General features: G+C 31.5%; 6 protein-coding genes across 17 annotated transcripts; 3 read left to right on the top strand and 3 right to left on the bottom strand.

Moving 5' to 3' along the window:
* Nucleotides 1-814: 814 nt before the first annotated feature.
* Nucleotides 815-4,127, bottom strand: pAbp (poly(A) binding protein). 2 transcript variants are annotated; one of them, XM_012293534.2, is made up of 5 exons: nucleotides 3,610-3,750; nucleotides 3,460-3,534; nucleotides 2,640-2,950; nucleotides 1,622-2,567; nucleotides 815-1,492 (listed from the first exon to the last, which is right to left on the bottom strand). In XM_012293534.2, exons 3-5 carry the CDS (start codon nucleotides 2,928-2,930, stop codon nucleotides 1,050-1,052), a joined length of 1,680 nt encoding a protein of 559 aa, XP_012148924.1. In that variant the 5' UTR covers nucleotides 2,931-2,950; nucleotides 3,460-3,534; nucleotides 3,610-3,750; the 3' UTR covers nucleotides 815-1,049. The 2 variants fall into 2 exon arrangements, with proteins under 2 accessions (XP_012148924.1, XP_003706805.1); XM_003706757.3 differs by lacking the exon at nucleotides 3,460-3,534 and having other exon boundaries at nucleotides 3,610-4,127.
* Nucleotides 4,128-4,976: 849 nt separating this feature from the next.
* Nucleotides 4,977-5,959, top strand: LOC100883225 (cytochrome b-c1 complex subunit 7). 2 transcript variants are annotated; one of them, XM_003706760.3, is made up of 4 exons: nucleotides 5,013-5,219; nucleotides 5,302-5,349; nucleotides 5,497-5,663; nucleotides 5,761-5,959. In XM_003706760.3, the coding sequence occupies exons 1-4, from the start codon at nucleotides 5,195-5,197 to the stop codon at nucleotides 5,836-5,838; spliced, it is 318 nt and encodes a 105-aa protein (XP_003706808.1). In that variant the 5' UTR covers nucleotides 5,013-5,194; the 3' UTR covers nucleotides 5,839-5,959. The 2 variants fall into 2 exon arrangements, with proteins under 2 accessions (XP_012148925.1, XP_003706808.1); XM_012293535.2 differs by lacking the exon at nucleotides 5,302-5,349 and having other exon boundaries at nucleotides 4,977-5,219.
* A 730-nt stretch (nucleotides 5,960-6,689) lies between these two features.
* On the top strand, nucleotides 6,690-10,142 carry NaPi-III (Na[+]-dependent inorganic phosphate cotransporter type III). Of its 10 annotated transcripts, none has more exons than XM_012293538.2 (7): nucleotides 6,690-7,150; nucleotides 7,394-7,562; nucleotides 7,672-8,404; nucleotides 8,471-8,677; nucleotides 8,752-8,962; nucleotides 9,053-9,702; nucleotides 9,806-10,142. In XM_012293538.2, the coding sequence occupies exons 3-7, from the start codon at nucleotides 8,201-8,203 to the stop codon at nucleotides 10,034-10,036; spliced, it is 1,503 nt and encodes a 500-aa protein (XP_012148928.1). In that variant the 5' UTR covers nucleotides 6,690-7,150; nucleotides 7,394-7,562; nucleotides 7,672-8,200; the 3' UTR covers nucleotides 10,037-10,142. The 10 variants fall into 10 exon arrangements, with proteins under 10 accessions (XP_012148928.1, XP_012148932.1, XP_012148926.1 ...); XM_012293542.2 differs by having other exon boundaries at nucleotides 7,445-7,562; XM_012293536.2 differs by having other exon boundaries at nucleotides 6,690-6,976.
* A 115-nt stretch (nucleotides 10,143-10,257) lies between these two features.
* LOC100883450 (EF-hand domain-containing protein 1) lies at nucleotides 10,258-14,280 on the top strand. The gene is made up of 5 exons (XM_003706762.3): nucleotides 10,258-10,392; nucleotides 10,479-10,615; nucleotides 10,792-11,114; nucleotides 11,196-11,644; nucleotides 11,853-14,280. The coding sequence occupies exons 1-5, from the start codon at nucleotides 10,345-10,347 to the stop codon at nucleotides 12,801-12,803; spliced, it is 1,908 nt and encodes a 635-aa protein (XP_003706810.1). The 5' UTR covers nucleotides 10,258-10,344; the 3' UTR covers nucleotides 12,804-14,280.
* A 275-nt stretch (nucleotides 14,281-14,555) lies between these two features.
* Ythdf (YTH domain-containing family protein) lies at nucleotides 14,556-18,930 on the bottom strand. Its single transcript, XM_076541855.1, has 4 exons — nucleotides 18,368-18,930; nucleotides 18,239-18,266; nucleotides 15,347-17,058; nucleotides 14,556-15,257 (listed from the first exon to the last, which is right to left on the bottom strand). Exons 1-4 carry the CDS (start codon nucleotides 18,401-18,403, stop codon nucleotides 15,210-15,212), a joined length of 1,824 nt encoding a protein of 607 aa, XP_076397970.1. The 5' UTR covers nucleotides 18,404-18,930; the 3' UTR covers nucleotides 14,556-15,209.
* A 713-nt stretch (nucleotides 18,931-19,643) lies between these two features.
* Tango11 (transport and golgi organization 11) lies at nucleotides 19,644-21,886 on the bottom strand. Its single transcript, XM_003706763.3, has 5 exons — nucleotides 21,601-21,886; nucleotides 20,970-21,196; nucleotides 20,754-20,848; nucleotides 20,528-20,679; nucleotides 19,644-20,455 (listed from the first exon to the last, which is right to left on the bottom strand). The coding sequence occupies exons 2-5, from the start codon at nucleotides 21,190-21,192 to the stop codon at nucleotides 20,245-20,247; spliced, it is 681 nt and encodes a 226-aa protein (XP_003706811.1). The 5' UTR covers nucleotides 21,193-21,196; nucleotides 21,601-21,886; the 3' UTR covers nucleotides 19,644-20,244.
* Between the last annotated feature and the right edge of the window lie 407 nt (nucleotides 21,887-22,293).

Consider the following 22,293-nt stretch of genomic DNA (forward strand, 5'->3'; position numbering starts at 1 on the left):
TTCTTATTCAATAATTCGACCAATGTAAACGAGGTTTAATTGATTATTTGAAACAGATGCAAATTGCTAATCTTTTTAAAAAACAGTAAGCGTAATGTACTCTAAAGTCGCTCAGTTTGCTATAAAACGCTTAATTTGGCTACACTGCTTTCAATTTTTTTAAATTTTCACCTAACCATCATTTTTTCTAGAGGAATACATACTTGCAATTGAATACTATGACCGCGCGAATTGATTTGATTGGCTAACTTTAATTATTAATAACTCTATAAATAATGATCCAAACTAAAATTGGAAAAGAAACTTCTGATTTCAAATTATATCGTTTTATACATTGAAATGTTAATTAATAACTACGGGGCATATTATGTGAATTTACACAACATCCTCTCTAATATAATAGCTGTTTATAGAACAATGCTTTTTATTTAAAAAATTAAAATTTTGCTATTTTTTTCCTTAAAATTTACTAGCCCTTTAAAACGAATAAATTATCGAACAAATCTTACCCCACCCTCTATTATATTGAACATTGATTACTGACTACGTCTCATTAATAAATCTTTCGTATTCAAAATATTATATTTTCTATCTAATAAGAACGTCTTCAAGCACGATACATATTTTATAAGTTTACTGTAAAAGAAAGTCAATGTAAAACTCATCTAATCTGGTTTAAATAATTTATTTTGCATATTTCTATTACAATTTTGCTCGTTTTACACAAGAAATAACGATACAAACATTACATCAATATTAAAAAAAGAAGAATGAAATATAAACAGGTTTAGGGAAAGAATAAACGCATATGATATATTTTTAAAGGAAAATTTATTATCATAAAACTTGATGAAAAACCCTTTCATGATCAATTATTAGTTTTGAATAACAATTTATTCCTGTCATTCTTGCATGTAATCGCTTAAGCCACCATAAAGCGTCGAAAATAAATTTGTTTAACCAAGGATAATTGCAGAATGAGGAAGAAAAAACTGAACATCGTTATGAACAATTAAGGAAGAATAAAATAAAATCCTAATTTAAGATGTTTATTCCTTTTTGGAAGCCACAGCCTGTTTGGCCTGATGAGCTTGCAATACAGCTACGGCCTCTTCAACCTTGGCTTTTAGCGATTCATTGTGCTCCAACATGTGCAGGAGCTCTGAGTTGTCAATTTCCAACAACATTCCAGTGATCTTTCCAGTAAGTTGCGGATACATACATTGAATCAACGGGAAGAGACGCTCTCCCAACATTTGTTTTTGCTCTTGTGGTGGAGCAGCTGCCAACATCGAGGCAGTTAACGGTTCCTGACCTTGGATGTGAACAGCTTGCTGAACAGGAGTAGGAGCAGGGATTGCCATTGCCTGCGGTGGATTACGCATGTTTGAAGTGTATTTGTAATTTGACGGACGGCTTTGAGCTGAAACTCCCACTGCTGGACCAGCCATAGAACGACTTTGCATGTTCGCACCACCCACTGCTTGTTGGCCTAAGAAAATAAACAATTAATAAGAATGTGAATTATTTTTAAATGATTGTGTAATTCAGGCATGACCAGGCATAATAGGTAACTCTTGAGATACGCTTGGTCATACCTGGTATAATCAGTTATCATTACCTGTGATAGGTCTAGCAGATAACGTGCTTCGCATAGTACCAGCTTGTGCAGTAGGAGCACGTGGTGTAGTTCTAAATGGACCTTGCATCGTAGCGAAGCCAGAATTTCCTGTTTGTGCATTGGGTCGCACTTGATTCGGTTGCGCTGGCCAGCGTGGAGTTGCACGAATCTGGGCCATCTGTGCAGGTCCATAAAATCTTTGTGGTTGTGGAATCGTGGGAACAAAATAATTTCCGGCACCACCAGGCGGGAACATCTGACCCATTTGCTGCATTCGCATATTCGCTAAACGTTGCATGTACTGAGAAGCAAGATGCGCTTTACGATCTTCTTTACGTTGAGCCAGAGCGACATACAATGGTTTAGTAACTATTATACGTCCGTTCATCTCAGTTACAGCTTTGGTAGCCTCTTCAGGAGCTGAAAAGCAAACGAATCCAAAACCTTTGCTACGCCCATCTTCCATCATAACTTTCGCAGAGGTGATGGTTCCGAATGGTGCGAATTCTCTGCGCAATCGCTCGTCATTTATGCTATCATCCAAATTCTTTACATAAAGATTTACACCTTGATAACGACTCAAACGTTCTAATTTCAATTGTTCGAACTTTCTCTTGAGTTCTTGTTGACGCTCTGCTTTCTTCTGCGCCCGTCCAACGTACATACACTTTCCTTCAGCCACCTCTTTTCCGTTTAATTCTAGTACTGCTTGTTCAGCAGCGTCAGGATCTTCAAATGCTACAAAACCAAAACCTCGAGATTTTCCATCATCTTTAATCATTACTTTATGACTGGTGATGGTCCCATATTTTTCAAACATTTCTTTAAGTTTATCATCTGTCATATCTTCTCCAAAATTCTTCACGTAAACATTGGTAAAAAGCTTAGCTTTTTCTCCCAATTCCTTTTCACGTTCTTTGCGGGGTATAAATTTACCAACATATACCTATACATTATAAATTACAATAAATATTTTGACTTTAAAAAAAATACATAAATACTAGAATTATAAAATTACCTTTTTTCCATTTAGCAACATGCCATTAACTTTATCAATAGACTTGTTTGCTGCCTCTTCGGTTTCAAAATGAACAAAACCATAACCTTTAGAAACGCCAGATTCATCCTGAGCAACTTTACAACTAAGTATGTTACCAAAAGCAGAGAACGTATCATACATTGCTTTATTGTCTATGTTTTTGTCTAAATTTTTTATGAATACATTTCCAACACCGGATTTTCGAAGAGAAGGATCACGTTGAGACCACATAATACGAATAGGCCGCCCCTTAATCATGTCAAAGTTCATGGTATCAAGTGCACGCTCCGCTGAAAAACAAAATACAAATTATAGTATGTATAGAATTATACATATGTAAATATATAAAACTTTATTTGTACAAAATAGATACCTAGAAATAAAAATATTAACATCATTTTTAAATAGTTGACAAAGGAAATTTATATACTTCATAATCAATAATTTTAAGAGTACATGCCTAATATGCACATATGTGGATTATCTTTTGTTAAAAAGAATTAGCTCTTATCTTATCAATATACAAAAAGTAATTATGACGTTTTAATTGCGACTTATATTATCAACATATACATATATGCGATATGCGTACATATATATATAGATATACATATATCATTACATATATACATAACAAATAAAAATTAAGCTTCACATCAAAATTTACTATCTATATAAAAATTGTAGACATTCATGTAAAAACGTTGAGTAAAATTTTCAACTGAATATTATAGACGACATGAAAAGGAAGATAACGGAAAACAAAATATGATTCATGTAACCGTCAAATTATACCTACTTTGTTCGAAGTAGGTTTCAATATGGTGGCATTATATGATCCGAAACACGTGTCAAGTGCGGATACATGATGTAACTAAAGATAAGTGTTAGAAATGGTCTTAAGAATTTAGGTCGAAGAAATATAAGAATAAGTAAAGGATTTACTCACCGTCAGCGGGTTGCTGAAAGTTGACATAAGCATAACCGAGCGAACGTCGTGTAATCATATCACGACAGACGCGTATCGAGAGTACAGGCCCAGCCGATGAAAACTTCTCGAAAAGCATCGCCTCGGTGATATCAGCATGCAAGTCACCCACGTAAAGTGAGGCCATAGGATAATTCGGAGCACCCGGATTCATTTTAGTAGTATTCCCACGTCGTGCAGCTGCTTTAACTTGAAAATTCTCTGATTTTTGGTTTCTTCCGTTCGTTCAATATGGCTTGCGCTCTTCCAACCACGTTGCTCTTCGTAACGCGATGATTACTATTTTTTTCCACACTTTACTTACGTTTCGCGGTTTTCAGCTACGGTTTTTCGATTTTTTTGTTTATATTTTTTGGAATTTTTATATTTTTTTTTGGTTTTTTTTTTTTATAGAAGAGTTATTTCACGAATGGAGGTGGGTTGTGTGACCTATTTTGAGGAAAAAGGAGACACAACCACACGTGAACACAACTCTACTCTTAATGAGGAAGAGGCATTGAAAATAGTTCCCTTTATGCTTATATACCGACCACCGAACGCATCCACTTTGGAAAAGTAGTTCCTCTCACGAATTACGCGACATCTATAACTGAATCTAGGGTATTTTTCAAATAAGTCTTATAAAATGCGATATTCAATTTTCACGAGTGAAATTAATTATATTCATTATGTGAATTACATTTTCTAGGTAAGAATAATAAGTTTGATGCAGTACAACGTTGATAAATTACTAAATACAGTGACAAATTTCATATCATGTAGGGACATTTTAGGATACTGGACATGCGTAACGCTTTGCACTTCATTTTAAATATACGCCATTATTAAACTGGAAATACGTCATTTAATTAATCAATAATGATATGAATTCTAAATATATTTCAATTATGATATTCAATTTAAATATCATTATTAATATAATCTTTTCTGTATAAATTAATTTATACATTGAATAAGTAAGAAGATAGTCCTTATCACAAGAGAATGTACTTTTTAGATGACGAATTTTCATTTGTTCTACGCATGTTGCCTCTGATTGGTTTGTAACACGCAAGCGCTTCAATTACATTTGCGATGACCTTAGTATATATCTAGTGATCTTTTATTTTGTACACTTTGTTGTAACAAAGGCTTTCTTTGCATAAAGACAAGTGTAAGGAAAAGAGTCTCTTATCATTTTCTTTCAATCCTGAGGATCAAATTCATATTTCTAAATCTCCTAATTTTCAAACCTCCACGTTTTTAAATTTTCGAATTTATATAGTTCTAAATTTTAGTTCACCATGTATATAATTACAAAATGAAAAATAAACTATAGATTGGCATCACATTGGTGACAAAAAGCCTTCTGAACTCAGCTAAGATGCGTGAAAGAAATATATTTTCGCATGACCAGGACGAGACTATACACTAGGGATTTATTAAGTTGGTAAATTGATACTAGTTTTATAAAATCGAAGTTAGTTACGAACGACTGCAAAGTAGTTTTTGGAAGAATTTTAAAGAATACGATTTCCTCGTGTAGAATAATTGATAAATCATAAAAATGAATGCTCTGAGGAAAAAATTCCGTACGTATCCAATCCACACAATTGTGTATTAGAATTATCTCCATTATGTTATATAATTAATTCAATGTTACGTATTTTGTAGCTGGTTTGCAAAAATGGGCATACAACTTGTCTGGTTTTAATCAGTTAGGTATGGAGAATTGATGTGCTGTCATATTAAATACACTTACCAAAACTTTCTCTTTTTAATATATGTTTTATAATTTTGTAATGTAAAATGTGACATCTTGTCACAAATTAGTATATTTATTAGTTCTTAACTTTTTTATAATTGTAGGTTTATATCGAGATGATGTTCTTCAAGACACTCCTGATGTAGAAGAAGCCTTAAGAAGATTACCAGCTCATTTAAAAGAGGATCGTGATTTTCGTGTTATCAGGGCTATGCAATTAAACTGTGCAAATAAAATTTTACCAAAAGAACAATGGACTAAACTAGAAGAGGTAATTTAATTAAACAAATATAATTCATACAATAACGTATTTTTCTTTGCTTCTGGGAAAAATATATTTTATAAGTATAATTCTTATTGTTAAACAGGATGTCCCTTATCTTCAACCATATATAGAAGAAGTAAGAAGGGAACGTATAGAAAGAGAAATATATGATGCTGAGTGAAGTATAAAATACTAGAATGTAATAATTACAGTTAGTGAAATTAATATATATCTTATATATAATTTGTTAAAATTTAATCATTCGTTTGTATCTATAATTAATAAATATTAAGTAAACTATACCTTCCAGTGTAAATAAATGTTATTACTACAAGCCTGACATGTATAAATGTAATGCTTACAGCACAAGAAATACATGTTTCCTGCATGCAACAATTTAATGTACTTTGAAATCTTTGTTTCATCAATGTCTTCTTTTGTTTGAATAAAAACATATATAGCTTTGAAATTTACATTTCAGATTAATGAAGTTTATCATATGTTTTGAAGAATTAAAAATAGAAGATAAAAAACACATTTTCACAATATTATATTTTAATAAAGGTAAAAACACTGCCTAGATGACAAAAAAGATATTTGTGGAATACAGTGAAGGTGCTATAAATAATTGCAACCATCAATTCTGGTTTGTGAGGTATTCCATCGACAATATTTCAGTAGATAATGGTCTATGTTCTAAAATGTTTCATGGCAATTGAATGACCTTGATCAATAATAATTCATCCTAAACAAAAAACTGTTAATATATTGTATAATAAAATCTTAATTGTAGTTATAGTTGAATTTGTTAGAAAAGTAATGGAACAAGATAATTTTTTAGCCAATTCAACAAAATATATAATTAGATTTCTCCTAAAAAGCGAGACAATTTTTTAATCAAATCAATATATACATCGAAGTTTCAATAGCTAATATATATAATAATTGACAGTTCAAAATAAGAAAAACGTAGGTAGACAAGGTTTTTATTTAACGATATACGTAGGAGCTGATTATTCGTAATTATGTTCGCATCAATTCGTAGCTCGTTTAACACCCTTTACGCAATGACTTATTCATCGTTCCCCCACGACGATCTAGTGCATAGTTAGCGCGTAATATATTGTTAATGAGTGTGATTGTGAATTCTTGCCACTGTTAATCGATATAAAATAATTCGAATTTGCACTAAAATAATAATTGGTCTATTATACGTGTAAGAATTTCGCGGGCAAATGGCGGATCAATATCTCACCCCCACGCGGATCTAAGCGGCATTCCCGATCGTCAAAGATTTATACAAAGTAATTATTAATTTTGTGAGTGAAAATATTTATCGTCAGTTTTTCTTTCTTCTTTCTCTTGACGACTACTTCATTATTTTTTTTTGTCATTAAGTCATGTAATACATATTTTCCACATGACTAGTAAAAAGATGGTTTAAAAGGGAGAACCGCACGGAAAATTGTTCGGAGAGAATGTTCCAAAAAGTGGTAATGGGAAATTGTCATTTCTAAAATTGTTATGCACTAAATTTCGCGTAACACGCTTGAAAGCTTTGCTTAATTCAATCATTCATTATTTCTCATTTACGCAGTTCGTAATAGTAGCATGTACTCTCTAAATTTCCATCTTGTGTCGTACTAGCACCCCTTTTGATAACGAATTTAATTTCTATCTCTTGAACGTGCAAAAAGTGAGAGAATAATAATTCAGGAACGTGAATTTTAATCTAGACTTGAAGCGTTACTGCGTGAACAGTGAAAAAGGTAATATCACTCTTTCAGAATTAAGCGAGATAAAATTGGCAAAACGTTCCGATTTATCAATTGAATTCCCTTCGTGGATGTTAAGTACCTTGCTGCTTAAACATCATTTTGAGACAGTTATGACGTGCGTGCGAAGGTAAATAAATTAATTGCATCGCTTTCAAGAACTTTTCTATTTCGATATGTAAAATTTAAGGGACACTCGATGTACCTGTGTAAAATACATACGTTTTGGTTAATTACAGATGCCGGAGGAACAACGATCAGCGTGTTTCCAGACAGTGGAAACGCTGATAATGAATCTCTATAAAGTTGAACATCATATTTTATATTTAATACAAACTAAAAAATTTAAAAAAGAGTTTATATAATAATTTCTTTGATGCAGTTAAACAGTTTTAACTGTATATTATTATACGATGAAAACATAATGCTTAATATACCAGGTGCTGAGCCAAAATACTACCTCTGTTACATGTACAAAGTTACAAAACTAATCGTATTAGAAGTAAAATAAAAATATTGATTATGCATATGAATGTACACACATATATAAATTTCAATGTAAATGGAGAAATATATACTGATTTATAAACATTCGCGTGTGAACGTGTAATACAAAGGGAGTTAAATCAGTTCTTCCTAGATACATGTCTCATGTTGGATAAGGTATCACTTGTAAACAATATGGCAAAAAGAAATTTGATGATAATAATTTATTGACAAATGCGTAAAGCTAATAACTCAAAAAAACCATCTATTGAATGAACAAAAATGAGTATTCCATATGATGAAAACTTGGTATGGATAGTAGTGGTTGGATTTTTAGTGGCCTTTATTTTGGCATTTGGTATTGGAGCAAATGATGTTGCAAACAGTTTTGGAACAAGCGTTGGTGCAGGAGTACTTACAATAGTTCAAGCATGTATTTTGGCAACTGTTTTTGAAATTGCTGGAGCGATCCTAATTGGCTATAAGGTATTTCAAAAATTAATATACTGCTTATAAATATGAATAATATATTTTATATAATATGCACACTAGGTCTCCGATACTATGAGAAAGGGTATACTAGATGTTAAATTATATGAAGGCCATGAAAAAGAATTAATGGTAGGTGCATTGTCTAGTTTAGCTGGATCTGGCATCTGGCTTTTATTAGCAACAGCATTGCGGTTGCCTATTTCTGGAACACATTCTATTGTTGGTGCTACTGTTGGATTTTCACTTGTCTGTAAAGGTACTGCAGGGGTTAGTACAAATATTATTTTATTGATTTAAAAGTTAATAAATAATATATTATGATATAATAACTATATTTGTAGGTGAAATGGATAGCTCTTACAAATATAGCAGCATCATGGATTGCGAGTCCTGTACTTAGTGGAATTGTATCAGGTGCTATATTTTGGCTTCTAAGAAAATCAGTATTGCAATCTAGCAAGCCTTTAGAAAAAGGTCTTCATATTCTCCCATTAGCATATGGTCTCACTGTTGCTATAAATGTTCTATCAGTTGTACTCGATGGACCTAAACGTAAATGAGTTTTATGTATTTGTACTTTAACATATTTTAGTCTTTTATATAAATTGAATTAAACGTTATATTCTTTGTATTTATTTTCAGTTTTAATGATGGATAAATTGCCATGGTGGGGTAGTTTATTAGCTGCAGTAGGTTTTGGTTTATTTTCAGCCGTCATTGTTTATGTATTTGTTGTTCCATGGCAAAGAAAGAGAATATTACTTTCACTGAATAGCAACGAAAAAACAACAACAACAACAAAATTTGGTACCTGTGATAAAAAAGAAACTACAGCATTATCTGTTATTTCTGAAGTTCCGTGTAGTAGTAATAGTAGTAGTAATGGTAATGCAAAAGAAGCTGCGCCAAAATTACGTGGTAACAGCAGTGCAAGTCCTCTTTTAATGGTAGCTGGATCAGATATCGAGGGTGTTCAGAACGAAACTGAAAGAAGAGTCGAAGAACAGCCAGAAATATCTAAACTGTTTGCCTTTTTGCAAGTATTAACTGCAGCATTTGGTAGTTTCGCACATGGTGGTAATGATGTCAGTAATGCAATAGGACCACTTATTGCACTTTGGGCTGTATATGCAGAAGGATCAGCTAGGCAAGAAGCAGAAACTCCAATGCTTATATTACTTTATGGTGGCGTAGGAATATCAGCTGGTCTTTGGGTATGGGGACGTAGAGTTATACAAACCTTAGGACAAGATTTAGCACGTATCACACCAACTACTGGATTCACTATAGAGGTATACAGTAAAATTGAAAGCTTCTTTTCTGTTGCCTACAAAAGTATTTCTTTTAAAATTGAAATTTTTTATTTAAATATATTTCGTTTTACACTAATTATAGGTAGGAGCAGCGGTAACAGTTTTGTTGGCAAGTAAGGCTGGTTTACCTGTGTCAACAACTCATTGCAAAGTAGGATCAGTTGTTTGTGTCGGATGGGCTTCGAGTGGTGGTGAGGGAGTTTCATGGAAATTATTTCGGAATATTGCATTCGCGTGGGTGATTACTGTACCAATGGCTGGCTGCTTGTCTGCAGGATGCATGGCTATTTTCAAAGAAATACTTAGTTTGTGATTTTACTGTCAGGGCAACTAACACACTTTAGTGGAAACCATCCAATGCTACTATTGTCAATAATTTATGCAAAAATAAACGATCAAATGTAATTTAAAAAAAAAAATTAATTTTTACCTATATATAATATAATTATTAAATACCTGTTTATTCATATTTTTTAATTGATTTAGCATGTGTTCAATTATAGTTACATCAATACATAGTAGTGTTGTTATGGAAACAAATTTAAACAAAATTTTTTGACAGAACGTTTTATACTGATATCTTTTAAAGATTTATTTGATCTAATAATTGTATATTTTAATATGGAAAAATTACCACTTATACCAGGATATACAATTCATGATTCAAGTGTAAGTTATATAAGTACAAATTGGTGATTGAGTTATTTTAATTATGTTCAAATCAATGGAAATGATAAATAAATCTTTCTTTAAAGATTACAGATTATAAATTATTACAAAAATTTAATTTTTTAAATGGTTATCGTATAGTATGTGATAGTAATGTTGGTATTGGAGGAAGACCAATAGATGCTGCATCCACTGCATATATAAAAGAGGAGGATTCTGCACAGTATGTAATAAATAACGTAAATGTAAATGTGTAACATTCATTTTTCTGTAATTGAAACTTATTGAATATTTAATTCCTACGATAATTTAAAAGAATATTAACATAAATATGTTAATGTTCTGTTTTAATTACTTTTGCTTTCTTATTTAACATTTATGTTTAACTTTAATATCTAGCTATGATCCATCCTTAACATATGGCCGGGTAAAGGAGTATGCATATCGACAATTTGTCCCACATTATGCATTATTTGCCCATAAATGTCTTTGTTTCAAAGCATTCTTTCGTCAGGGAGTTTTTAACTCTCCAGATGAATATTTTCGAATACGTCATGTGAATATAATTTACTTTCTGGAGGATGATACAATATGTGTAATGGAGCCCCCAGTAGAAAATGCTGGTTTTAAGCAAGGGAAACTTGTAAGACGTGGAAAAATTGTAAAAAATACAGCTGGTGATATATTTCATTGGAAGGATTTTAATGTTGGAATTGACGTATGTACGTTTAATACATTCTGTCATAATGTATCATATTTTTTTAGTAATCATTTTTAATTACCATACATCGTTTTAATTTCAGGTATTTATGGTGTAGTTTATCATATTATTGATTGTGATCTATTTACTCAAGAGTTTTTAAACAGTCAAGGCATTGATGTTGGAGACAAGGAAGAACCTCCTGTAGATCCTTACACGCAATTTCGTACATCTAAGCAGACAAGACCAACGCACGTTACATCAATTCCAGATGATAGCAGGCGACGATTCTTAGAGTATGATAAAATGGTGTTATCATTTACTGCCACTTGGAACGACGAAGTTTATTGTATAACGTATTTCTTAACGGATGATACGATAGCTATTCGTGAAATACAAAAACCTAATAGTGGAAAAGATCCGGTAGTGATGTTACTGAAAAGAATGAAAGTACCAAAAGATTGGAAAAATTTACCGTCAACTTATCCTGCCATATATATGGAATGTGGCGATCCTGAAATAGTCGAATACTATACGCCAAAAGATTTGATAGTAAACCAAAAGATTTTATAATAAATTTGTGATTATAGTGAAGTCTTGATACATGGCCTTAGACAAGGCTGTAGGAACAGGAAAATTAGAAAATATAAGTGGAATTTACTTGATAAATCATATCAAACAAAGCCATGTAGCGAGACTACACTATAACAATAAGATCCTTTGATCAATATCTTTTTATTTATTACTTTCCTTATTACAGATAGGCGAGACGATTTTTATATTCAACCGGCGCTTTTTCCTGCACGATTGTGACGCCTTCACGCGAAAATATTACTCAGATATGTTGGGAATAACGCAGCCAAAAGAAATTCCTATTCCAACCAAGAAACCTAAATCAGCGCCGGAATATAAACCTCCACCGCATATAAAGTTCGGTGCACCTGATGATACTTACGCCTCTTGTCTGTCATTCATTCTCAAACCACCTAAGAAGGACACTGTTCGACAACTACTTAATTTTCCAAAAAAATTGCGGTACTCCATGCAGATGGATGCGGTACATCCAGAAGACAGGAATCGTGATTTTATTTTAGAATACAATTTAAGCGAAGGTACGATTCTTGTACAGGAACTTGAGAAACGTAACTCTGGACGACGCGAAGGTTGTTTTCTGAAAGCAATGTTGGTTCCAAAGCCAAAAACTGGAAGAGATGATCCAGAATATTATACCCCTCAGGATTTCTTCATAGGCGCAAGAGTTAATTTTTTTAATCATTACTTTATCATATGCGGCGCTGATCTTTTTGTGTATCGTTATATTGAAGCGAATCCTGAGAAATTTCCACGAGAAATACGAGATAACATTCGTGATTATTTTGTTAAACAAAATTTACTTAGCGACGATATAAGTACCGAAATTAAAAAAATAGAAGATAGGAAAGAAGCAGAGGCTCGTTCGATTAAAATGGTTGACGAAGACGTTAAAAATGTTTCTGATCTAGCAGAATGCTTAGAACAACTTGAAACTCAAGCTAGACAAAAATATGAAGGGGAACATGGTGAATTAAGAGAGCGTACACCACCACCTGAAGAATTATGTCCAGGATTAATAACAAAGAGTCCTGAGGAATCTAATCAATATCAAGATACAAAGACATTTCCAGAAAATGTTAAAAAAAGGGAGGTAACATGGAACGATGGGGTAAAATAATAAAAAATAGCATAACTTTTTGACTAGTAATCACGTTTAACATAATTTCGTTTTCAAAGTCACTGCAACTGAACCACGTGTCTTTAATTTAAATATTTTTCTAAATGAAATTATTAAGAAAATTCTTCAATATGTAACTACTTATGTTAAACGTAATTATCATTTAGCATTTTGTAGTAATTTCAATTAAGAGACTCCCAATTGAAACTAAATTCAGTAGTTCTCATTCTTTGGAAAATTTACTACCTACGTGTATGGTATTTTTTAATAGTTAAATTTGAATATAAAATATATGATTTGATTCAACATTTAATCAAACATGATTATACAATGTAAATACTAAACAGTGTAGTACATTATGAGTATACTATTCGTATGTCTGTATATTATAATACAACAATAATATACAGATATGCAATTTGTATACATATAGCATATATTGTATTAATCATAAAATAAAGTTCAGACAAATCTTTGGAATCCAAACATTTTTAAACAAAATTCTAAAACATGATCGAAGAGCATAATTATTTTTTAATTAAATACTAATTTCTCATAAAATAGTAATTAGTAAATTATTTAACAAAATTTTTTTAAACATCATTCAACTGAAATACAGAAATTTAATAGATCTTATACAATTATTCTAGTTACTGAGACATTGCTAGATGTCCATTTTTTCTGAACAACTTATCCCATCTTAAACTATAAATAAGATACAATGATTGAAAATCATCAGCCATAAATTTTTAACGTTGATATATTACTTTAATAAGATGCGTTTGTTTTTTTTTTGCAACATTCACAATATAGAACTGAGGAAAGAGACTTCTACTGCATTTAGATTCTCTTCCTTGGTATCTATTCATTGTTTACGCAAAAGTAACTATTATAATCAACATACTTTGATTAAAAAATCCGCATCACATCGCGTTAAATTCGCTCGTTAATTTTTATACAATTTAATTCATCAAACTCAAAATTTCATATTACTATTTCATGATTATTTTGTGTATGAAATATCTTGTATGACCTGCTAAAATACTGTTAATCTGTAATAAAGTATAACTTTGTTTTTATAAAACTTAAGAAATAAAATTTTATTACTTGACTGCTTGCTTTCAAATTTTTTTAGAAATCAACTATATATCACTATTTTTATATGTAACTGTCAGAAAAGTAATCAAATCTACAGATAAAATTTATTACTTCGTTTTAGTTCACTGAGTTCATATTAGTTAAGCAATTTTTTTGCTACACTAATGTTCAGTTTTCTACATATAATTTGTGAAAAATTGTCTAAGTTTAGTGCTATTACTTAAGAAGTTTTTAAAACAGACGTGAAAAAGTATATGTATTTTCTGAAGTATATAATGACTCGAAGAAACTTCTGTTTTTTGACAAAAATAACTCGAATTTGTAAACTAATGAAACCGTGACAAATGATTCTTCACACATTAAATGAAAAGGAAAATAACATATTTCTTTTAACAATGAAGAACATATCTCATGAAATTTCCATCAAATAGTATAATAATAATAATCATCACCGTATATGTTACTATAGAGTAACTGTAATATTATTTTCTTTTTGTCATATAATATTTTAGATCATTTTTGCAGTCCATGAATAATATAATAATAGGTAATATACATACAGGCATATATACATATATCAATTTATATTGATATAAACATACATGTATGTATATATATATAATTTTCAATAGATATAGAATATGCATAAAATAATTAGTTGACAATAATTTCTATTATTATCCAATGTTCAAGCATAATTGTTACAAATAAACTTAAAATGTCGTAATAAGCCCTTGCACCTTTTTAACAAAGAAAGGTGAGTCCTTTCAGCCACAGGCACCAAGTTACATGTCCATCAAAGTTTAAAATGGTAATTGATTTAAATGACACTTGCTTACAATATTGTTCTCGCATAGATTTTTTTCATTATCAACAAAAGTTTAAGCATTTTACAAGGGTTAGTTCACATATTACAGTTTTTTCTTCTGTTCCATATCTTTTTTTTCTTTCATTTTTTAATTTGTACGTTTAAGAAACACCTTTCGATGAATAGCACGCAACACCACACTATATGCTTATAACTGTCAGCAAGTTTACCCAATATCCCTTGAAATTGAATTATGTTCCTCTTCATAGTAGTTATGATTAGATAATATTTATAATGTCGACGCGACGCTAATTATCATACAAGTTGATTATTTAACAGAAGGAAATAGTCTCAATGATGAGAGTTTTGTCACAGGAATTAGAAGCCCTTTGTGTATCCAAGAAAGCAAAGGTAAGTAGTAAGACGATAATTAGTCGTAACGTGCTTCCTTTATGACGATTACTATCATGAATAGTATTATATTCTTGTTGTATCCACCGCTACTGGCGTGAGCCTCCTCTACCTCTGCTACGACCACCATCTCGATCCTGTAATAAAAATGCAATTTTTAATATTATTTATTTAAATCAATTTTCTTTTGTATTGTACACTTATAATAATTTATAAAGTTACTTACTTTGCGCTGATGATGTAAATGCGGCTGCTGATGGGGATGATGGTCTCTTGGTAAATCTGAATGTCCCCTATTCCTATGATTGGAAGAATGATGATGTTGTATAGCATTTGGTGGTGCTTTGCGTTGATCCTCCTCTGCTTGCTTACGTTCATAATGTCCAAAATCATCAAAAATACTAGTTGAATGACGATAAGTATGTAATATACGTAACACTGTCACACCTTTCGCATGAGGGACTTCTTGTGCATCCCTCGAATTAGTCACTGGTTTATTTTCATTATTTTCTAGTTTAATGTGACGAAGTTGCACATTAGGAACATCCTTAACATAAATCCAACGTACTCGAAATTGGCCTTTCCATTTATCTTGTGACCAAACAGAGCTGTTGCTCTGATAATCAACAGGTGACACCATTTGTGCCATGCCACAGAAGTGACCAGATCCATTTACAGAAAAGAACAAATATAAAGGAGCACCTTCGCGGCTGGCTTCTCTATATGCTTGATCCAATCTTTTATTACCATGTTCTGTACTACACCAAATCTCATATTTGATGGATCTATGAATATCATCTTCAGAATAAGACTTGATTACAAAAAACCTAGCTCCAGGAGCAGTTTGATCAAATTCTACAGGATTATAATCATTCTTCACCTTTAACTCATCTAAAACAGGATGTGATTGTGACTGGGTAATTTGCTGTTGTTGTGTTTGTAGTTGCTGCTGCTGCTGATGTTGGTGTTGTTGCTGTTGTTGTTGCTGCTGCTGCTGCTGCTGTTGTTGTTGCTGTTGTTGATGTTGATGTTGATGCTGATGCTGTTGTGGAGGCATATGAATCTGTGATTGTGGTGGAGACGGAGGTGTTGTAGGTTGTCTGTTCCAACATGGTGGAGGAGGTGGAGGTCTTTGTCTTTGAACCAATGGTGGAGGTGGTGGTACAGGAGGTTGTACCTGTGGCGGCGGTGGTGCTGTTGGAGGAGGTGCAGAAGATTTACCTTCACCCCATGTTCCAATATCCATATTATGCTTTCCTGGCACAATAGGTGGTGGTGGCATTCCAGCCTTCTTTTTCATTCCTTGCGAAGATGAAAGTGGAGGAACTGGTTTGGCAGGCTGACTCGCAACACTGGCCCATGTTATCTTTCTAGGTTCCTTTGTTTCCGGTTTTATTGATTGATTAGATGTAGTTTGTTGATCCTGACGTGGAACTTCTCCACTTCCTAATGACAAGCCTTGTACACTCTGTTCTATAGTCTTAATCTCTGTATTGCTAGGTGTTGGGTAGTTTTCATTTCCACGTGGAGCCTGATAATATTCTTCATAACGTGTTTTTCTTGGAGTGCCCCAAGCACTAAAGTCACCATTCCCATGAAAATAATTAAAAGCAGGTTGACCAAACGTACTAAAACCACCTCCTGCACTAGCAGAAAACATTCCATCCATGCCATATGCATCATGACCTATTTGACCTCCATATCCAGAAAGAAATGCAACAGGATCTGTTCCATTTGACCAAGTACCATCCCCAGCTCCAAATGTCTGATAAGGGAATGAAGTACCTGCATAGTAAGGACTATATGGATCACCGGTACCAATTGGATAACTTGAGTGATGCGTATTATTGCCTCCTCTCCATGAATCGAATCCAGTATCTTCTCCACCAGCATGTTCTGTCTGCGGTTGTTGCTGGTGTTCTTTAGGACCATTGCTCACTATCAGGGATGGAATTTTATCTCATTAATGAACCAAATGTATATCTCTTTTCAAAATAAAAAATTAATGCTCTAATATAAAATATTTTATAATAGTTTTCAATTAATTATTATTTTAAATTGTACAATTCGATTATCATAATATGCACACATAAATACATACACACATGTACACAAACATACTATTTCAATAATACATACAAAATATTACTTATTATAATATAATAACTTATTTATGCATTACAAAATATATAATCATTTGTAAAAACAATACTACTTTCAAAACTTTTAGAATAAAAACTGTTATGATAATCCATAAATCATCTATCACAACAATCACACATTACTACAGGAAAAATTAAGAACTGTTTTCATAGTAATAAGTACGATAAATTTCTGTTTAATTTTTTTGAATAATTATTTCACATATTATACATTGACATTGCATATAGTGCAATAATATAGTAAAAATGTTGAAAGTATTATTGGATAAATAATGAATATTTTTTGTTGATGTTTTGAGTAAGCCTTTATTACTAAACTGTACAAGGGAAAAAGGTAACTCAAAAATATATTAAATTAAAGTATTAAGGTTTTATGTGATATCAAATTTTCATTTGTATTCTACAGAAATATTAATTATACACATAGTATACACTTTATGAATATAAATTTATCACGCAAACAATTTTCCTGATAACTTATTAATTTATTATAATATTATACAATGCTTAACAATATTACAATATTGAACCAATTCTTAAATTTTTTTAAATATTTAATATTCATCATAATGTCCAAAACAATATAAATTCGAAAGAGAAAAATAAATGTGCAATAATTTCACTGATAATTTAGATATTCAAAATGTATTTCATATATATATGTATGTATGTATGTACATATATATATATTATGAACATGTAAAACACACATCATAGACACATACATATATAGATATTTATCAAGACATTGATAAGAACATTTTAAGAAACATATACATGTTACATGACTGTGATATCAAGATATTTCAAAAGAATTATGCATAACGCGTAAAATAAATATAACAAATAAAAAATTTAAGTAACCATATAGAAATTTTTACACCAAACAATTCATATATCTCATGATTAGCAAAAATGAAAAGAAAAATAAATAGAATCGGTATACAAAGTCTCACCTTGACTGTTAGTTTGTCCTTTCATCCGCTGCATTCCGTTGCATGGAAAAATATACAAAATTTAGAATGGCTGTCTTCAGTGAAAGGTATCTGCAGTATAGCGGTGTGGTAGCAAGTCAACACACTGACCTGATTTGAAACAGCACCTGCCAATCCAGTTGACATAACCTGTCACACACTCTGTCTGCCCTTCACAGACGCCAAATAGACGACTGTGCTTTAATAAAATCAACTTTTCAAATGCAATATCACAATTACATACAACAGCGTTATGCCACTCAAGTACGCGGACACTTCTTTCGCGAAGAGAAGTCTTCGAACTAGGAAATCCGTGAAACCTGAGACCTCCGCGTATTTTCACGAAATGTCTTGCCGCGAGAGAGTCTCAGGAACCCTTCCGTATTACACTTCGCAATAGATAAATTTGCACAAAATTCTCAACTCCGAATAATAACTACGTGACGTGCACTGACCTCTCGTATGTATTAACAGATTGTCTAACTTTCACGTCTATAAGATCCCTATACGACGAATTATAACCCTTATCACGATTTAGTGAAAAAGAAATAGATTGCACTTCATTCCGCGAGAGAGTACCCTAACTAGGCTTTTCTGCGTATACAATTCTATTCGGCTCTATATACTATGTACTTTATGGTAATACGCGTGCGCTTTCACGATTGTCACGTTAAAAACATATACTTAGTGAGCAAAAAGTTTTATAATTTATCATTTTTTTTTATATTTCAGTACGTTCAATTCATTTCTATATTCGCATATTTTGCGTATATATTACAAAAATTGTAATAAATCGTGATCTGTTCTTGCTATTCGTTTTTTTCTTGCGATGTGTATATTCACAGAGGCAGAAACAGGTAGAATTTCCCTAGGCTGTTGTGCTGCGCAAGATGTCATCTAGTTAGTTCTTTGTACCTAGAACACAATATAGAAAATTACTTGCAATAGTACTTTAATGTAATAAAGTTGGCGACACATAGTTTATTTAGTTATATTTCATTTCATATTTTATAGCTATTGTTAGTAATTACACAGAACAGCAGTTGTTAATAAAACATTTTGCTTAATAATTTTGTTAACAAATTAAATGCATTACTTATTCCTAAGGAAATAATAGAATCAAAACATTTTTCTATGTATATTCATTGGTTCATGCAAATAAATAAAACAAAAAATGTTGGCATTTCATACATTTTTCTTAAGATTATTTATTTTATATAAATGTATAATAATGTATAACATGGCCACAAAAACATGTGTCGAACTTAGTAATATATTAGATGTTTACACTGATTGGTTTAATAATTTCAATACTAATGTAGTACTACAATACATTTACTTAGATTAAATTAAAAGATGTAAATGCAGAAAATGATAAAAGTCAAAATTAATTTCAATTTCAATGTACAACACAGCTAGGATCTCATAACATCATTTTTCTTACTTTTACAAATTTACAATCTATTATACTTCTACTTAACATCTCTTCATCTTCATTTTATTGTTACTAAGCAGTCACAATCAAAATGAATTCTTTACTAAATTGTAAACATAAATGTCACACAAATTCATGTCTTACTTGTCTGATAACACGTTATGATATATAAACTGATTTAAATGTTCAAAATTGATTTCTGTTTAAAAGTTAGTATCGTATATATTCAATTTGTATACATATTTCTGCGAAAAATTGAAACTTGTACTTATTATACACACTGTAAAATGCATAAAAATAATAAATGTTGCATTTTGTAAATTTAATACATTACAATTCTGTCATGCAAATATTTGTCAACATTTTTATGTTGAACATATACGATACATGCATTCGAATATCTCGTACTTTTATATACTCTGAATAAAGAGTCTTTGGTTATAAATTTTTTTTGGAGCAAGGTAGACTCTTGCAAACCATCTTGTATTCATATGGATTACCAGCACCATTTTGCACACAAGATGTAAACTTTTTACATTTGCTTAATGCAAATTCAATTTCTTGTTAACCATGAAAAAGCTTTAAGAATTAAGTATGTCAATGTTAAAGCATATAAAATTTTTTCTCTTTGTTGACGTTGTAACATATCAAGCTCAATAGCCATTACACGACGATTTAATTTTCCTACTTGTCGACGTAAATGTTGTATTTCTTCACTAGGTGGAAGAGAAACATCAAGTGCATTATAAGATGGAGTTTGTTCTCTGAAAGGCAGATATAATATTAATTGTTCAGAAAAATACAGTGCATAATTCTGCAAGTAAATAAATTCATACCTCACATGTCTAACTATTTGTGTTTCTGCAGGATATTGTCCATGAGATCTAGAGGATACAGGATCCTTAGCTTCTGGTAAATATGAAGTTGGTTCTTCTTCGTCAACAGCAGGGAAATAATGATTATCTAATGTCAAGATTCTTGGAGGAGTCTATTTACAACATAAAAAAGTTACAGATGCTTATAAATATATAACAAGATGATAACAAGATGTTCAATATTTACCTGTACTCTAATTAATCCTGGTTCAGATGGCAATACAGCATTTTCTAGTGCAATTTCTCTTGGAGGTGCTTTAGTTCCTACATGTTGCTCTTGTCCTGTAAGTTCATTATATCTCATATTATTTTAATGCAGTTATTGTTATTTCAGAGACTTATAATTAATAACTTCATAAAATATATATTAAATGAAAATAAAAATTTTACTTTCTATACTTACCAACAACTAAAATTCTATCTGGAACATGCATTTCAAATTTTTCTGCTGGCATCACTTGATTCCAACTAGAGCCATTTGTACCAGGTACTTCTTCATCCGTATAATCTCCGCTCACACGTATACTTTTTGGAACTCGCATCTTCTTATTAATGTCCAAAGTAAAATTTGGGTCATAAAAATTGTCAGCCTCTCCATTAAAAATAGGACTATGTGCTTTTGACATTTTACTAAAAAATAAAAAATAAAACTTAAACACAATGTAACAAAGGGAAATCAATCGCGTACTTTTATTTTGAGAAATAAATACGAAATATTTGAAAAAAAAAACAATGAATTGTTTGTCAAACATAATAAATGTTCGTTTCATAAAGTAAAATGAAAATTTAAAACACTACTTTTAATTTCTACTAAATCGAACAAATAAATAATACAGCAAATTATACATAAATAGTAATTTAACAGTATAATTATACTAGAAAAAAGCAGTGACGACATAATACAAAATTTAGTTTAATCGTTGTGTAATAACAATGCAACGCAAAATACTGTGCCGCACATGATACTTATCAATAACAATTATGACAGCAAACAAATATAAATGTTCAAAACGTTATTATCAAAGCTGGCTTACCTTTCAAAGCTGAACTTTTTATACTTTCTCAACCAGTGAACATAAATTCTCAAATGAAGTTGGCTGTATAATATCGTGCTAAATCAGTGCTGTTCACAAGGAGTTTTTAGGGAGCCTTTGCGGGGCAAGATCTCCTTACTCTTTTCTTATATCATGCACGTTCACACACATTTGTTGTACATACAACCTTAAGTAAAGATTGAATATATATTTATCGGCGAAAATAGGTTTGAAATAACCATATGGCTGAAGAATCGTTAGACTGTGAATAAGGACTAACGAGAAATAGGAATGATAGGAAACTAGAACATACAAGGGCCCCTACTTGTCGACAGTACTGTTCAAATGGTTGCGGTATCGTTCCAAAAATCGTGGTCAATACACGACTAGTTTTTGTTCATTCTGCACATGTAAGATTTGATTGGTTTGAACGCACTTCATAATAAAGAGCAAAGCGCATGTGCCTTCACATAAAAGTGTATACCCAGCGACTTTTTTTATTTTGCACACTCTCTGCATCAAAGTCCCAAATTTTTAGGGCGCGAGATCTAGAGTGTAGAGGCTCTAGAATCGAATTATAACTTTATCTAACTATATACTAAACTCGACCTAATTTCAACTGAAAGTTTTGAAGCTTTAAAACCACAGTCAATTAAAAAATTTTTATATTATTAACTCCTCCAGCATATATAT

This window comes from Megachile rotundata, chromosome 2, assembly GCF_050947335.1.
Source record: "Megachile rotundata isolate GNS110a chromosome 2, iyMegRotu1, whole genome shotgun sequence".
Lineage (NCBI taxonomy): Eukaryota > Metazoa > Arthropoda > Insecta > Hymenoptera > Megachilidae > Megachile > Megachile rotundata.

Bases quoted from the DNA above. Each gene is read 5' to 3' on its own strand.
- pAbp (XM_003706757.3), bottom strand. From the start codon at position 3,802: ATGAATCCGGGTGCTCCGAATTATCCTATGGCCTCACTTTACGTGGGT. The intron at 2,951-3,609 runs GTGAGTAAATCC...TTTGTTTTTCAG, and splicing joins CTTTCAGCAACCCGCTGACG to CGGAGCGTGCACTTGATACC. The intron at 2,568-2,639 runs GTAATTTTATAA...TATAATGTATAG, and splicing joins TGTTGCTAAATGGAAAAAAG to GTATATGTTGGTAAATTTAT.
- LOC100883225 (XM_003706760.3), top strand. From the start codon at position 5,195: ATGAATGCTCTGAGGAAAAAATTCC. The intron at 5,220-5,301 runs GTACGTATCCAA...CGTATTTTGTAG, and splicing joins TGCTCTGAGGAAAAAATTCC to CTGGTTTGCAAAAATGGGCA. The intron at 5,664-5,760 runs GTAATTTAATTA...ATTGTTAAACAG, and splicing joins AATGGACTAAACTAGAAGAG to GATGTCCCTTATCTTCAACC.
- NaPi-III (XM_012293538.2), top strand. From the start codon at position 8,201: ATGAGTATTCCATATGATGAAAACTTGGTATGGATAGTAGTGGTTGGA. The intron at 8,405-8,470 runs GTATTTCAAAAA...TATGCACACTAG, and splicing joins CGATCCTAATTGGCTATAAG to GTCTCCGATACTATGAGAAA. The intron at 9,703-9,805 runs GTATACAGTAAA...CACTAATTATAG, and splicing joins CTACTGGATTCACTATAGAG to GTAGGAGCAGCGGTAACAGT.
- LOC100883450 (XM_003706762.3), top strand. From the start codon at position 10,345: ATGGAAAAATTACCACTTATACCAGGATATACAATTCATGATTCAAGT. The intron at 11,115-11,195 runs GTACGTTTAATA...TTTTAATTTCAG, and splicing joins TAATGTTGGAATTGACGTAT to GTATTTATGGTGTAGTTTAT. The intron at 11,645-11,852 runs GTAAACCAAAAG...TCCTTATTACAG, and splicing joins ATACGCCAAAAGATTTGATA to ATAGGCGAGACGATTTTTAT.
- Ythdf (XM_076541855.1), bottom strand. From the start codon at position 18,403: ATGTCAACTGGATTGGCAGGTGCTGTTTCAAATCAG. The intron at 18,267-18,367 runs GTCAGTGTGTTG...AACGGAATGCAG, and splicing joins CAGGTGCTGTTTCAAATCAG to CGGATGAAAGGACAAACTAA. The intron at 15,258-15,346 runs GTAAGTAACTTT...TTTTTATTACAG, and splicing joins ATTTACATCATCAGCGCAAA to GATCGAGATGGTGGTCGTAG.
- Tango11 (XM_003706763.3), bottom strand. From the start codon at position 21,192: ATGTCAAAAGCACATAGTCCTATTTTTAATGGAGAGGCTGACAATTTT. The intron at 20,680-20,753 runs GTAAATATTGAA...TGTTGTAAATAG, and splicing joins CAGGATTAATTAGAGTACAG to ACTCCTCCAAGAATCTTGAC. The intron at 20,456-20,527 runs GTATGAATTTAT...TCTGCCTTTCAG, and splicing joins CAAATAGTTAGACATGTGAG to AGAACAAACTCCATCTTATA.